This window comes from Dama dama, chromosome 21 (genome assembly GCF_033118175.1).
Source record: "Dama dama isolate Ldn47 chromosome 21, ASM3311817v1, whole genome shotgun sequence".
Lineage (NCBI taxonomy): Eukaryota > Metazoa > Chordata > Mammalia > Artiodactyla > Cervidae > Dama > Dama dama.
The window spans coordinates 58,773,604-58,790,466 of NC_083701.1; the positions used below are offsets into that span (position 1 = coordinate 58,773,604).

A 16,863-nucleotide genomic window follows, 5' to 3' on the forward strand; every position below is an offset into this window, starting at 1 on the left:
TGGAGTCCCAAGAATGAGTATTTTCAGTGTTGAGAAGAGAATAAGCTCTAAAAAAGGGCACAGCTTAGCTAACAATGGCGATTTATTTGCCAAAAATATTTTGCCTTGAACTGTCTGAATTTTTTATATTGATACTGCCTACAACTTCATCTTGTGAGGTTTATTTGTATTTATAGAGCTTTTCTTTTCATTTTTTTTAAAGAAACTATCTCTGTGCTATGTAATTCATATTGTAATGTAAATTACTTTAGTGGGATTGCTTTCTTCCTAATATGCCTCTTTGAAACCAGTGAAAGTGAAAGGGTTAGTCACTCAGTTGTGTCCTACTCTTTGCGACTCCATGGACTGTAGCCCACCAGGCTCCTCTGTCCATGGAATTCTCCAGGCAAGAATACTGGAATGGATAGCCATTCCCTTATGCAGGGGATCTTTCCGACCCAGAGTTTGAACCCAGGTCTCCCACACTGCAGGCAGACTCTTTACTGACTGAGACACCAGGGAAGACCTGAAATCAGTGAAAGGATCTTTAAAAGACAAGAAGCCTGGGAGAGGAGGTGTCAAGTGCTCCACTAGGTACCTACAAAGAAGGGTAGAAACTCTTTTCCTTTCTTTTGCTCCATTGTACCCTGACCCCAGAACACTAAATGGATTAATATGAACTCCTGGTTCATATCTGAAAAATTATGGGAAATTTATTGACTATATTACTTAATTTTAGAGAGATAAACACGAAAACAAAATTTTAGGTGCTAAAATAGGGATAAGATATTTTTGTGATAATTTCATGGGAACATAAGCACCAAAAGAGAGCATTTTTTTTCTACAGGAAAATAAACTTTGATTTCCAAATAAACACAGTATCAATAAACTATAGTTTCCCTGTTGAAATCTTATGGACTACCTTTTAAAAAAAATCCTCTGAGTTCATTTAGAAACACTAAATATGGCTAATTTTAAAAGCAAACATCATATACTTAAATAAATATTATCAAATTCTCCATATCAATGATCAGATATATATATATATAAACTGTTTATCAATTATTGTTAATTATTATAATTATATTACTCATGGAAAGGTAGTTGGCTTATGCTGAAGTATAACTCACATTGTTAAATCTAAGAAATCACATTCTACTGAACCAATGGGGAGCAGAGAATATTGGTTTTAAGTTGATCCTTAAATTTCTTTGAGAGTAGAATAGGTGAATCACATTTAAGCTGGGATAAAGAGAATGTAATAGGCACGAAACAGTGCACAGGCTGGCTACATAGTTAAATTCTGTTTTGAGGGGGAAAGTCCTGAGAATTCATCCACTGATAGAATAGGAATCATGTGTGCACCTGGATTTGAGTAAATAATTAATTAATTAATTAGCTTTTATTAAATATAGGATGTCTACTTATAAATTTCCTAATATATTTAAAATATACTTAGACACTAATTTTAAAGGCACTGTTCTTCGGGTACTTTCAAAGTGAATTACTAAGGAGATATTTTATAAATTAGTAATACTTGTTTACAACTATCAGTGCAGAACACTTGAGAAATTCAGGAAGGCAATGCCATTTAAAATATGAAATATATAGTTTTTTTAAAAACTTCATTAACAATTATATCCCATCAAAACTTCTTCATAGTTTCACTAGAATTTCAGGAATATAGCTCAGAGGTACAGCACATGCTCCATGGCTTTTGAACTTAATCTCAGTTATCTCAAAATTGACAACGAGATTAGCTACAAATAATATTTTCCATGATTTAAAGTGAATTGGTGTAGATTACTTAATCTTTTTATCTATGGCTTAGTTCCCTTCTTTATTAAATAATGTTTTCAAGAATGAGTTAATATATTGAAAAGAATACTGTATGAGCGGATAGCCTGTCCTTTCTCCAGGGGATCCTCACAACCTAGGAATCGAACTACGATCTCCTGCATTGCAGGTGGATTCTCCACCAGCTGAGCTATCAGGGAATCCCAACATACTGAAGCACATAGGTCAATAGCAAATATTTAGTTGGTACTCGTTAATCAAACAAGGAAGAAAAGAATGGTAATATAGGGTAAATATCTCTAGTTAAAAAGAGAGGGATGCTGTTGAAATTTTTAATCTAAAGAATTGTTAGTATGGAAATGAATAATAACTAAGTCTATACACGCACTTGACTGAAAAAGAATCCTCCGCAATTTTTTCTTTCATCCATGAAGGAGGTAGTCCAAAGTAGGGATGACAGGCAGACAGATGATCCAGCAAAGACAGTTCCACATCAGGAAATTCAGAGTGGAACAAAATAGAGTCGTGTTTTGGATTCTTTTAAAATCTTAATGATTTGATTGCCTTCTTGGTTAGGCTGAGTGCATAACTCCAGCAACTGAAAACAGATTTCTAAGTATTTGACATTCAATAGGTAGGATTTGTTAAAAACTAGGAGAGGGCTTGTAAACATTAGAAAGTTGTGCTCTTGAGCTGCACTATTTTAGTTCCTTGTGGAACTGTTTTCTTAATCATACTTTGATGTCCTGCCAGCGACTTGAACTTAGAGATGTTATACGAAACGGCCCTATAAAAATCCTTACTGGGTTTAATATAGGGTTATTGTTGAGAAACCTATCCTTTACAGCACATAGTATTGTCTTCATAGGGTCCCCTGAAAGAGAATTTTTTTAGGTTTAAGAACTAGGAAAATCTCTACTTCTCTGGTCAAAATTCTCTACTTCTTTTGGCTTCTGGGAAATTTGCTCAAAGGCAAATTTTAGCCCATGGAAATTGATAGCATGCTTTTTTATACTAACTTTACCCCTGAATTTATTTTATTTTCCCATCATCCCAATTTTTCCATCTGTTTAATTTTCTTCTGCTATTCCTTTACTGTACTTATCTTTTAAAATCAATTTTATTGAGGTATAATCTGCATGCAGCAAAATAAACCCATCTTAAGTGTACTGTTCAAAAAAAAAAAAAAAAAGATCAGATCACTTATTCTCAAAGGAAGTCTCCATTTTTAAGTGACATCATTCATCATTGTCTTCTGAATAAAACCCTAAAAGAGGAAGTCAACTCATTCAGTTACCTAGAAGTAAATTCTATAAGCAGCCTGTCTTAGAGCAGTTGTGCTCAAACTATAGTTCACATCAGAATCACTTGGGAGGTTTGTTAAAACACAAGAACTCCTAGAGTTTTGTTTAAGTAGTTCTAGAGAGGGCCAGATAACTGCATTTCCAAAAATTCTGAAGTGACGTTGATGCTACTGGTCTGGAAATACAGTTTGAAAACCACTGCCTTAGCAAATACATAGGAAATTATGTTGCTTAGCATAATTAGTCCTTTGCCAAGACTTAAATCTTCTCTAACCTAAAATAACTGGTGTCAAAGTTATAAAACTTTGAGGTCTCAAGAATTAATTTATGAACTGGAATGTAATCAAAACTTGTTTTTCTAAAAATAAATTTTCAGCCACACTTATAGTATTCCTTTGGTTCATTCTCTTGTAATAAATTTGTCAGGTATCCATAACAAGAATCATTGGCATTGCTTCTCAGGAACTTATTTTTATTGTATGAACAATGTAAATCATATGAGTGATCCAGTTTCTCTTTCTGCCTTTGAGGTTTGTGAGGAAGCTCACAGTCAGAATATAAGCCCCACATGTAGCAGGCATATAGGATCTCACACTATGCATTTTGCCCTTCACAAGCTTTACTTCTGGTATTACCTTGTTGTGTCTTGACTTCATTTTCCCTTGATACTCATTTCTTCATTGACAATAGTATTATATGTATTTTAAAAATCACCTACATTCCTTCCTGAAGTACATTGGGATATAAACAAACAAATGAAACAAATGTGTTATGCTATGTTTATGAAAGCTTTAATATCCTATTTTATCAGGACTTAGTGCCATGATTTTTGGATTATACAAAATGAATAAATGAGAGATTAGGCATAGCAGATGCCACAAAAGTTTATGCCTATTTAGCCCTAGACAGATATATTTTTAAAAATACCTGGAAAGGCATAGAAATCAGTTCTAATATCAAGCTCAAAAGGTTAGAGATGTATCTGAAATGTTGTATCATTACAGATCTATTTTCTATGAAATTCACCAAACCTATTTGAAGTTATTCATATTTTCATTTTAGAGGAAAATTTCTAGAAGTTTATGGCCTGCAAAGCAAAGGCAAGGCTATTTTTTTGTTGGTCTTAAATTTACCTTTCTCTAGACTTTAGGCCCGTGCCATTTCCAGGACAACAGAACACTGTGATGAACAATCCTGTATTCACCACATCGGTCAATGTTCATGTGATTTGGAAAAGAGACCGCTGGTTTGGAACATGATGCTGATGAAAGAATATCTGCCTCCTCTAGGTCATATAACAGAGAAACTAAAAACATATGCTGCCTACGATATACACATATCCAGCATAGTCAGTTATGCTTTACTTAATAAATCTTATTTTTACTGAAGAATGAGGTATAATTGAAAGAAACTGAAGTTTCAGAAGGTAAGGATAAAATAGACCCAAGTATAGAAAAAATCCAAACAGCTTTTCTCTAGTACACAGATAAAAGACCACAGATATTATATGACAGTAATTATGAGAGTACATAATAACTAAATGTTACGAATAAGCTTTGCTATTTTTATCTTTTTGTTAAATCTTAAATAGGTACATTAGAGCAAAGTCTTTTCATGACTTTGGGAATGAATAATATGATAAACCTTAAAAATGTTTTGAAAATATAAAGGCAATGAAGAGCACAAACAATAAAAAGAATATTTTTTTCCTATCTTGGAAGACTTCATACCTCAATTTATTACCAAAAAGTGGTTCAAAAAGATTCTCACTAAAAAACTTGTTGAATTCCTTACAACAACTCATGAGTATGTATTTTGTTTCAAAAACTTACTAAAAATCAGATCGAATTAAAATACTATAAACAAAAAACTCTATGTAGGAAAACCGTAAGATGAAAATAGAAGTTCTTCCTATACATTTTAAAGGGTGTTAGGGCCTTTGTAGGTTTTATAAAATGAAAACTTCTAAAAGATTTGTTCTTCAGATCATTTAAGAGTTCCATTTCCTTAACCTCTTATATTATACAATGACTTTTTTCAAAAATTAAGGCAAATCTCTACCTAAAAGTTGGTATACAAACACATTATAAATTTTAGCATTTAATAATATCATGGGGCCATTGCATTATATGTTCGCTTCTGACTAATCTGCCTTCAGCAGTTTGAGAATCTAACGGTTTCATATGATTGATTATTTCACAACTTTTAAAAAGAAAAATGTCTTGCCTTTGCATGGTAATCTTGTTCCAGTCTGGGATCTGATCCGGCTACCTGTTTGTATTTGTTAATTTTCATTTGGCGATTTCTCTCCTCTATATCCATAGCACCTATCGAGTAGAAAAAAACCCATAAAATTAATGTTCGGTTCTTATTTCCGAGCCCTACTTACAGGATGTACAAAAAAAAAAAAATGCTAGGCTGATATACTACTTTCACTCAAGGTAGTAGTACAAATTAAATGTCATATTATTTTTAAGATTTATTTAAGTATGCAATTTGGTAAATAAAAGCATGATTATTAAATATGTAAGATAATTAAATCTGAATAAGGTGTAAAAAAATTTAAACAGAAGAGAACATATCTTCATTAGATAGATAATACTTTCTGGTAAATGTCCAGGAGAATATATTCGACAGCACATAAACATGACAACAGTAATATTGTAAGAATTTTGGTCTGTAATTAGTGCATCAAGATTGAAATTATTTACTGGAAAGAAGTTGCAAGTATAATAGTTTCAAACACGATTGTACAATTGCATTTTAAGTTATCAAAAAATCAGCCCATGTATCAAAGCAGGTTGTTTCAGCATCCATGTGAATGTAGCTATCAAGATCTTTTGAACATGGATTTTCTAAAACTAGGATCAAGAAAGAGGCACTTGGAGTAATACTCTTGAAAACAAACCGTGCCAGTAAAGGCACAAAGTATTACTGAAATCATTTCAGGGGAAAAAAGAAAGTGAGGAGAAAAATTGAGATGGTAAGCTTATTACAAGATGAGACTAATGCTGTCTGTAAAGGTGCTTCCTCAAAACGCATCAACTATAGATATCAAGAGGGTTTTTAAAAACTTTGGTTAGAATAAGAACTAAATTCAGTGAATAAATCTTAGCAAACATGAAAAAGCAAACATGAGAAATGAAAAAAACATTTCTCATTAATATGCATAATCGAAAAACAAAATCTCAATTTGTATGCTACAAATCTACAAACTGGGAAAAATAATCATAGTTTAGTAGGTTCAAGTGGTTTTCTCCAAAAAAAAGTTGCCATGTAAATTCACAAACACTGAGTCTAGGTAAGATTGTGAACATACACACACATGTACTCCTTGCTTAAGATCATAACTTTAAAACTATAGTAAAGGCATATGGACCCATAGGTGTGACTATTCAAAAATAAGCATTTTAATACTGATCCTGGAAAAAACCTCACCATATATTTGATAATTGCAAGCAAAATTTTTAAGTAAAAATTGATAACTAAACTAACATACCAAGGGAAGAAAATGTTTCAAAAAGGATTAAGAACATCTTGACCAGAAGAATGTACAGAGTTCAGATTACATGACCTCTAAGTAAAAGTGCAAATTTAAATCATCTAATCAGTTTGAGTCAAATTTGAATAATGATCTCAGTTATTCTGTGCCAAATTATAAAATGGGGAATAGAAATATATTTATATAAATTGAATGATACACAAAATCAAGTGAGTGCTTCCATGATATGTGTTAAATATGGTCAGGTATAAATGTCTACTACTTACTAAAATACAATATTGGAGTTGTTTGTACCTCAAGAGATATTCTCAGATAAATATGTTTATTTCTCCAAGGTCAAGGGAATGAAAAAGCTTCAAAAAGTTGTGTGCTAAAAAAATACTAGCTAAAGTAAGTATTTGGGAAGGTTCTTTGAAGTTTTTTGACATTATAGTGGCACATAGTATTTTAAATATAAATAGCAACAGTAGACAAGGTTTAAACACATTTTATGCACATATATAAAAATATATATACACACATACATATATACACATATACATATATGCATTTTCTAATATCGAGACTATTTTCTGGACATCAACCTCCTATGACACTACATTAAATTCTTCCTGATTACTGGATAATTATGGGATATATACTGACAGGTGTTGGGAAGCTTTTTCTGTAAAGAGCTCAACAGTAAACATCTTAGACTTTGCAGACCATGAGGTCTCTGCTGCACCTCTGCCATTGTTATATGAATGCAGATTTAGACAACATATATTTTATGTACACAAAATGTATGTGTGTATTCCAATAAAACTTTATTTACAAAATAGGCAATGGGCTGAATTTGGCCCATGGCCACAGCTTGCTGAACCCTGCATTGAAGCATTTTGGTAATTTTGCAATGAAGAACTTTTTTTCCTTAGTAATGGTTTGAAGATTTTGTAGAATCAGGTTTATGGAACATCATATACATTTAACACACTACTGAGGGAAGCTAAGAAGGATATTAATCTGTTTTTGCTAAAAGAAAGCAAAGATGCAAATAGAGTAATACAAACATTTAAATATATCAACTAAATTCCCATCTCAAACAAATCTTTCCAAACTCAATCATCATCTGTATAGTCCTTAAATTGGAAAAATTCATTAGATTCTTTTTCCTTTTATTCCTTTTTTTTTTTTTGGCTAGGCTCTGGTATTTATTCATTTACATAATTTGTTTATTTTTACTTTGTTAGAGTCTTAACCAATGAAATCTCAAGGGACCATCTTAGTGAATGTACAGTAAACAAACTTGAGTAAATATACTTGTAACTTAAAATTCTCCCAGGAACCTAATCTGTAAGAAAAACAGTGCCTCTCTCCAATAGTATTTGAAGTCTTCCACTTCTTTTCTACATTTTTTATCAAGCTATTTTCTTAAAGAAAACACTCCACAGATAATAATATCCTTAGAGAAGAAAATATCCTGAATACAGAGAACTACTATAAGGGATTCTTCACCAGCAAGATAATTTTTTGTTGTTGTTCATTTTCACTATGGAAAATAATCCAGAAATCATATTTTCAATACCAGTATTTCTTTCAATCAAACTCAGTAATTTTTATTTTTCCCATAAATGAAAAACCATATGGAGGAATCTATGCAAGTAGAGGAATTCTCAGCTGGTGCTAGTGGTAAAGAATCCATTTGCCAATGCAGGAGACATAAGAGACACTGGTTTGATCTCTGGGTTGGGAAGATCCCCTGGAGAGGGCATGGCAACCCACTCCAGTATTCTTGCCTGGAGAATCCCACATACAGAGCAACCTGGCAGGCTACAGTCCATAGGACTGTGAAGAGTCAGACATGACTGAAGTGACTTAGCACACATGCAAGTAGAAGAGTTGCTTGCTATCTGGTTAGGGGATAGAACATTTAATTTCTCAACTTTAACTCTAACGTCCAAGGCTGTACTCTCCAAAGAAAAGTAAATTAAAGTGATAAGGCAGATTTTTCTCCAATTCCTTTCTCTCCTTCAAATCTACCCTAAAATTTGCACATACAAGGTCCTGAATATTCTGTAATAATGACTAATCATTTGATTGCAGATAGCTGACTTCCGCATCTATTATCAAGTAATATCTTGCTGAAATAGTCTCAAAAATACATTTTGGGAAAGGCTGGTTCATAAGTTTAGAAGGTAAATTTATCTAGTAATCATTGAGTCATATTCTTATATGTGATGACACTATGCTTATTTACAGAAGACATCTTAGTGGTTTCATATGATTTTGTAATTTGAGTACACTAAAAAACTTAGTCATTATAACGTTCAATATCAAATCAAATATCAATATATTTTCAAATTATAACAAAAGTAGATTAAAAGGTTAATAAGACTATCAGTCTTCCTGGACAAACCCAATTCAACAAAAGTTTGCATATGTTTCTATTTATTAAAAATTATTAAAGATATTACACTGTAATATTCAAATTGTCTCAAATTCTTGGTATAAACTATTAAGTACACTAAGAAGATACTTCTTGTTTCAATGCCTTAATAATATAATCCATCTAAGAAGTGTACTTATTCTTAAACCAATAAATGATTGTTGTGGTTACTTTTAACTTAAAAAAGAGTGTATTTGCCCAAAAAGTTAAAAAGTCATATTTATAATACTGGTATGGCAATTAAGTTTAAAAAGTTAAAGTTATAGGTGGATTTAGTAATCATAGATGTATTGAATATGACCAGATTAACCAGCAGCAAGACAGTGGTTGCTTAGGTTTCTACATTTACAGTACCTCTTCAGTGATTTCTGTAGTGCAGTGCAAACAATAGTTTTAAGTTTGCTTTTCTAAGTGTGTGCATGCATGCACACACACACACACACAAACAGCTGTTGGTGTCCCAAAGCAGCCTCACACATTATACTTCTTTGAAGTAAGGACACTTTGAAGTCTGGCAATAATGCAATTCATATTTAAGCTAAGTAGTGGTCAGAAAATTGCAGGACTGCTGACTCAGGCACCCATCATGTATTCTTAAATAAAATACTTAAATCTGGGGATCTTAAGAGGGAAAACTCTTTTAAGTCCAACAGCAAAGCTCAAAGAAAGAAAAACCCAGAAAATAAGTTAGAGAACCTGTGATTACATCATGGAAGTCTGTGCTGCGCTGTGCTGAGTCACTTCAGTCCTGTCTGACTCTGTGACCCCATGGACTGGAGCCCGCCGGGCCCCCCTGCCCATGGGATTCTCCAGGCAAGAATACTGGAGTGGGTTGCCATGTCCTCCTCCAGGGGATCTTCTGACCCAGGGATTGAACGTGAATCTCTTATGTATCCTGCACTGGCAGGCAGGTTCTTTTTTTTTTTTTTTTCAATTCATATTTTATTATGAGGCATTAAAATCTGGTTAGGAATAAATGAAATCAACAAGGAAGAAGGGAAGCAAAAAATGAAATACAAACAGAAACAAATAAGGGCAGGCAGGTTCTTCACCACTAGCTCCACCTGGAAAACCCCATGGAGGTCAAAGACCATTTAAATACCAACAGTGTGGAAGAGGAACAACAAAACAAAAGTAGGTTACAGACAACAATGATGACAGTGATAGAAATAACATATTTCGAATGAACAAAGTTAAAAAGGCCAAATTCATGGACTCTCTAAATGCTGCAATTACCAGTTAGACAAGTACCAAATTAAGAGCAATAAAAAAAGATATAATCAGTGCGTGCAGCTGTTTTCTCACTCTGAGGTAACAATGACACAAGAAACAGCACAGCTATTTGCGTATTTATTTTCTAGATTCAGTAGGTAGACTATAAAAACAACTCACTGATGTTTTTCAAAAGTCAGAGGAGTAAGAATAGAAATTGTTAAAATGACTCATGAGATAAATAAGAATATGTAATATTTTGTCATGTTATTTTTTCCAAAGGAAGTGCAATTCAAAAAGAAAGTATTCTCTTTGATTTTATTGAATATTTTAAGTACTTTTTCAATAATCTAGTAACAGAAAAAATACTTTTCAGATTGATAGTAGTAAACTAGCTGTTGACAGAAAATTCATGGTCATTTATATGAGTGTTTTCCAAAGTACCTGATGTATAAATATTAAAAGCAAGCTCCTTAAATTTTTGAACCTGAAATTTCACATCCCAGGATCTTCCTTAAAGAAATAAATCAATGTACAAAGATATACATACATATTCATTGCACTATAGTTTGATAATTTTAAAGACTGGGGAAAAGAAATTCCAAATGTTCAAAATAGGGGAATAATTACATGCACTTACAGCATGTCTACAGATTATTATACATTCACAAAAAATTATGTGAATAGTGTTTACATGCATTCACCTATATAAATTATATAAAAGATATTATAAAATATTGAATTATGCATATTGTACTATAGTTAGTAATTTTAAAAAACATATACTCATAAAAATATATATGCACATAACTGATATAAAAGACAAAGAGATGGAGTGAAAAAGATTTAAGATTTACACATCAGAGTAGTTATCATTGGTTACCAGAGGTTAGTATAAGTGCTTTTGGCTTATTTGTGTTAATATATAGTTTATAAAGTGTCCACAATGATCATACAATATACAGAAAAAAATTATTAAAAAACACACAAAATATAATGTTAATGTGAACAAAGACAAATTATCCAGTTTGAAAATATTTTGTCATGGTTTGATAAAGTGTTTTGGAAATAAATATTAAATAATTTTTAAAATGCAAATGTGCAATCATTAATTATTTACCTCAGGGACATACTCTCTTGCTAAATAAAAATATGTGGGTGTACTGATTAAAAGTGGTACAAAATAAGAAATACTTCCAAAGGTAATAAAGTGCACATCTTTCCGATTTTTATGTATATTAATACAAAAGGTGATTTGGCATGTTCTTAAATTTTCCATGTTTTTTCAAGTGTAGGACCTAAGAAACTGTGCAACAAAAACTTAAGTTCACTTTAAAATAATTTCTTCATAATCACTTGTCTATAAAGAATTTTATCATATTTTTAGATTAAAATATTTATACTAGATCCTCATAAAAAGTACACTTTTATTAGCCAAATTATTTATTAAAATAAATGTAATGCAGAGAATTAAGAAATATTGGAACAAATTAAACTGAGAAAAGATTTGGAAATAAATACTGTGAAAAAATTATAAATTATGTACCAAATTATTTTGTACTAGTACTGGGGTAAATGGAAGCATTTTATTTTGAAGTATAAACAAACGTAACTTAACTATACACAGACACATGAGTTTTGAGAAATAGCTATTTCCAAGTCAATCAATTTTGAGGATTTCTCTACTGTTGTCACTAAGAAATAACACATTTGCAATGAAAGAAAGTATGATTTGGTTTTGCTTATATTGCATTTACTTATAAAATTATCTTGACTGCTAGAAATGAGGGAAAACTGAACTTCACAAGTGCCTAAAAGTAACATGGGGAATTAAATGAAACGTAAGAGTCCTAGAAACCTATATAACTGTTGTTTTACTGTGAGGTTCATAGTTATGGGCTATAGTCTCTTGAATTATGTTCTCAACTTTAAAGATCTGTGTTAGATATTTAGGTTATCTGTTACTCTGTGTATCTGTATGCTGTTTCTCTATTAACTCTCTACCATATTCATTAAATGATACTTCAGAGGAGATGCTATAGACAAATTTCAAAGACTCCTTTCACTGTAGTCACAAGAAACTGATATTCAAACTACTTTAGGACATATGTGATAAAATGTGGTCTAGTGATCTCAGGAAATACAGTATGTCTATTTTCAACATCTAAATTCAGTGAACAGACTTACTGAGATTTTATTATTCAGAGGACTTGGATTTTAGCACCATTTTATGTTTCAACGTGTAAAATCAGGATGTACTTGGAATCATGGTAGATCAGGGTTTTGACCATGGAGAGTTCAGTGGAACTAATCATCACAGTGTTGATAAGGCTTAGAACTACCCAGATTTTGAGTAACGAGTATGTTTGTATTATATGGGATTGAAGAAATTCTTAAAAACAGCACTAGTTTAAAAGGTAAGAGCCAAGACTAGGGTTCAAGTCTTAATTTCTCAAGCCCTATAAGTGTCAGCACTTCATTTCACCTTTTGGGGCATAAAGTTCACCATCTGTAAAATAAATAATTTTGGATCAGATAGTCTTTATGCTCCTTTCAGCTATATAACTCTCTGATTGGTTAATTCTGAAGCCAAATAATGTTTAAGTGCTTGTTCTTTTATATTGTAATACCTATTTCATCAATGTAAAAAATGTAAAGTGTTTTAGAAATTCTTGCTCTCTTTGCCCTGGCATTGCATTCATTAAAATTTCCTTTACTGAATGCGTGCGTGTGTGTGTGTGTGTGTGTGTGTGTGTGTGTGTGTGTGTGTGTGTGTGTGTGTGTGTGTGTGTGTGTGTGTGTAGTAGCAGGGAGAGGAATGAGATGAAGGAATAAAGGAGGGAAGGAGAAAGGCAAAAAAGGGGGAGGGAGAGAGGCTGGGAAAGAGAGACAGAGAGAATTGAAAAGCTCATTAAACCAAAAATTTTGTACAGAAAAAAAAAGAAAGATCATAAGGGCAATCTAATATAGAAGCATCTTTCAGACAGGCTAAAATGTAACATTTTCTACAGTGTACATTGACATGTTTAGGGGGAAATGTTAGCAATCTAATAACTTAATTACTTTAAACCTGTTAGCCAATTCCTTTATCTTTGAAAACACAAGATATATTTTAGAAGATAAACTAAATTTTAAAATGTAAGTCCCTCAAAGAAGGAAGGCAATGATTATCATTAAAATTGCTTTTAACAAAAAGTATAATAACCACTGATAAAAGATAAAAACATGAGTCAGATTCATCAGGTTAATAAGGTATGCCTTATACATGTTAAGCACTTTGGAATGTTCTGACTTTTCCTTATAGCTAAAATCTACAATATAGATGAGATAATCCACAGGGTGGTAAAGTCATAACAGTACCATGAGTATGTCTTGTCTCCACCTTACTGTGTTTTGGTATGACATAATTATCACAGATTACACTGTGTCTGACATCTGGAGCCTAATTAACATATCCTTAAAATAAACTTCAACTACATCCATTCACATATATCGAACAATAGCACCGAAGGTTTGAAAGGAGTATAATAAAGAAATTTAAATGCATCTTTACATTTGTTTGTTTAGAAACAAATAGAAATTTAAATATACTTTGAAATACTGTGTTAATTTAAAAATCATAAAAATATCCATCATATAAAAACTGGGATAAGATCTATGCTGGAAAAGAGACCTATGTAACTTTTCTTATGTATATTAGTTTGGAAATTAATAGTACCTAAATCTATATGCCCTTCCCTTGATTGAAATATTTAGATATGTAGATTTTAAATAGTACCCATGCTTGGACATCAAGATGTATTTCTTTCTCCAAAGATGCTAATCATGATTATTATTGGTCAATGGTGCAAGAATGACTATACAGAGTAATGTCACACAATATTCAAAGAAATTTATCTTGAATGCCTTCATGAATAGGGACATTTTACGAAATGTTCCTGTTTAGTACTGATAAGAAAGAGAATTAAAGTTAGATGAGATCACTCTCAGAGAAAGAATGAAGAGGCACCAGTAGAGATTAACCTATGTTAGAGATTAAACTGAATTTCATTCAACTTTCCAAATTACACATGGGAATATAGTTGCACAGAGGATCCTAAATAAAACTGCAAACTGGCTTTAGTTGGTCTCCACTGACATTAGATTTCCCTTCCTGAACTCTCTTCCTGTTCTCTTCTTCCTAGACCTCTAGCCTTGTTCTTTTATGTTGTTCTCTGTACAGTATCACCCACCCCACCTCTCTTCATTCTCTACCTGGTCACCAATAAAGCCCCCATTTCCTGAGGCTGAAGACATGGACTCTGGCACCAAATCTGAATGTTTCAGCTTAAATTCCACATTCAAATGATTAACAGTAAGTTATTTAATAGATTTGTACCTGAATTTTTCAGTTTATATACTAGAAATAAAAATAGTACCTACAAAGCGTTGGGAAACTCAGTTATGGATTAAAATAACTTATACCACAGTGACTGATCACTGAGTCCTAGTTTTGCAACTATGCCAAGTCCAAACCCTCCCAATCCCCGTGTCTGAGCTAGTTCTTATACAGGGTCTCCCAAGAGTAAAATCTGCAATATGTGGAATTAACTTCCTAGTCATCAGTTATTCATCACCATGGGATCCACTGTATCTAGTATAAAAACACTGGATTTTTACATGATGTGAGCATCTGTGCTTGTACCAGTGAGCATTATATATTTGAGCTGTCAAGTTAGACTACCCAAATATAGAGTCTCTTACTGTCTCCAATACTGAGTCAAGTGCAACATTATTTGGTTACTGCTTGTTTCCTCTTATTACATGATGACTTTACTCAAAAAAAACTTCATTGAATACTGTAGCTAAGGTAAGCCTGATATTTTCAAACTTAGGTCTCACAAGTTTCCTCAAAGGTCATATTTGCCAAATCCAGTGATCATTCCTCAGCACCATTCTACTGGGCTCACTGCAGCACTTGGTGTTACTATACCATACTACTCTATTCTTGATATTCTCTCCATCAGTTTGGCTCCATATTTTTCTGATACTCCTCTTGTTCGCTCTTTCTCAGATGACTTTGTGAGCTCATCTTTTTCAGCCCATCATTGACATATATGCATTTCCTAAAGTGTTACTGTAATTTTCTTTTTTATTCATACTTGAGTGATTTTGTCTAAATCCATAGTTTCAACCATCACTTCAATTAGGAGTATTCCTCCCTTTAGTTCCTACCTTCCCTGTAACCCTAAGGCTCACATTTTTGGTGTTTTCTAAATACACCTAAAATCCCCTTCAGCACCTAAAACACAGTTTGTCCAAAACAAGTTAGTTACTTCTCACGTCTGCTCTTCCTTTAGTTATAAATAAATGTCTAAAATATCCAGACTCTATTTGCTAACCACCTTGTTTGTTCTTCATCTTTCTTGGTTAACTGATTACTGCATTAGATACAAAGTGTTGGTCCTTTCTCTGTTTTCCAGCTCATCCACTGTAGTCATCTCTTCTCTCTGAAGTCATAGGTCAACCTTGTCCATTAACATGCCCTGTTTTGGGAGGGAACGTGGCTCTTAATTGCTTGAGATGTGTTAGATAAAGTAAAATTTTCTATTAGCATATATTTGGTAGTATTTGAGTAATATATTAATATTCATTTTAATTTTGTGTATTTTCAATAATTTTAAAAGTCAGATGTATGGAGGCATAAGTTACAAAAATTAATATTCACATTGTGTAGGTACAAAAGTATATGACATTTGACACATGTATATAGTCACGCAGCCTCGCCACCATCAGGCTGCAGAGTGTTTGTTACCCTAAAACGTTCCCTGGTGTTGCTGTATTATCAGTCCTCCCCCTGCCAGCCCAGGGAACCACTGATCAGATTTCAGACTAAGCTTATAATTTTAGACTAAGCTTATAATTTTTCTCCAATAGTTTTTAGACTAAAATTTTATCTGATCAAGGCACAGAAAATGAAATATAGCAATGCTTTTAAAAATACACAGTTAAAATTGTGTGTTCTAGAACTTGATACTAATGTTCTGGCACAATTAAGTTCTTAACAATGACAGTAATACTCTGTACATGCTAGGAATTGTGCTAAGAGCTTTACATGTGTTGTAATCATGTACAGCAAGGAGACTGAACCAGTCCATCCTAAAGGAAATCAACCCTGAATATTCACTGGAAGGACTGATGCTGAAGCTGAAGCTCCAGTACTTTGGCCACCTGATGTGAACAGCCGACTCATTGGAAAAGACCCTGATGCTGGGAAAGACTGAAGGCAGGAGGAGAAGGGGACGACAGAGGATGAGATGGTTGGATGGCATCACCGACTCAATGGGCATGAGTTTGAGTGAGCTCAGGGAGATGGTGAAGGGCAGGGAGGCCTGGCGCGCTGCAGTTCACAGTGTCACAGAGTCGGACACGACTTAGCAACTGAACAACAGTCAGCACGGCAGTTTGTGGTAGGACTTTTTTTTTTTTTTTAATTAGAAAATTTGTAAGGTGACTGATACTGGTCTGTTTTCTAAAACTCATAATTTGAAATATTTAGTCATGAAATGACTCTCTTTCTCTCTTTCAACATACCACTCTCAGCTCTTGTTTAATTCTTTTCTCTTTTCCCAATGTTCTCCCTTTAAACACGTCTCCTCTTTCTT

General features: G+C 32.9%; 1 protein-coding gene across 6 annotated transcripts in view; it reads right to left on the reverse strand.

Moving 5' to 3' along the window:
• RIMS2 (regulating synaptic membrane exocytosis 2) overlaps positions 1 to 16,863 on the reverse strand; it is a 599,507-nt gene that overhangs the window by 153,431 nt on the left and 429,213 nt on the right. For all 6 annotated transcript variants that reach the window (XM_061123619.1, XM_061123620.1, XM_061123618.1 and 3 more), the window contains one exon: positions 5,307 to 5,407. In XM_061123619.1, coding sequence (XP_060979602.1) covers positions 5,307 to 5,407 — 101 coding nt within the window. The remainder of the gene's footprint in view (positions 1 to 5,306; positions 5,408 to 16,863) is intronic.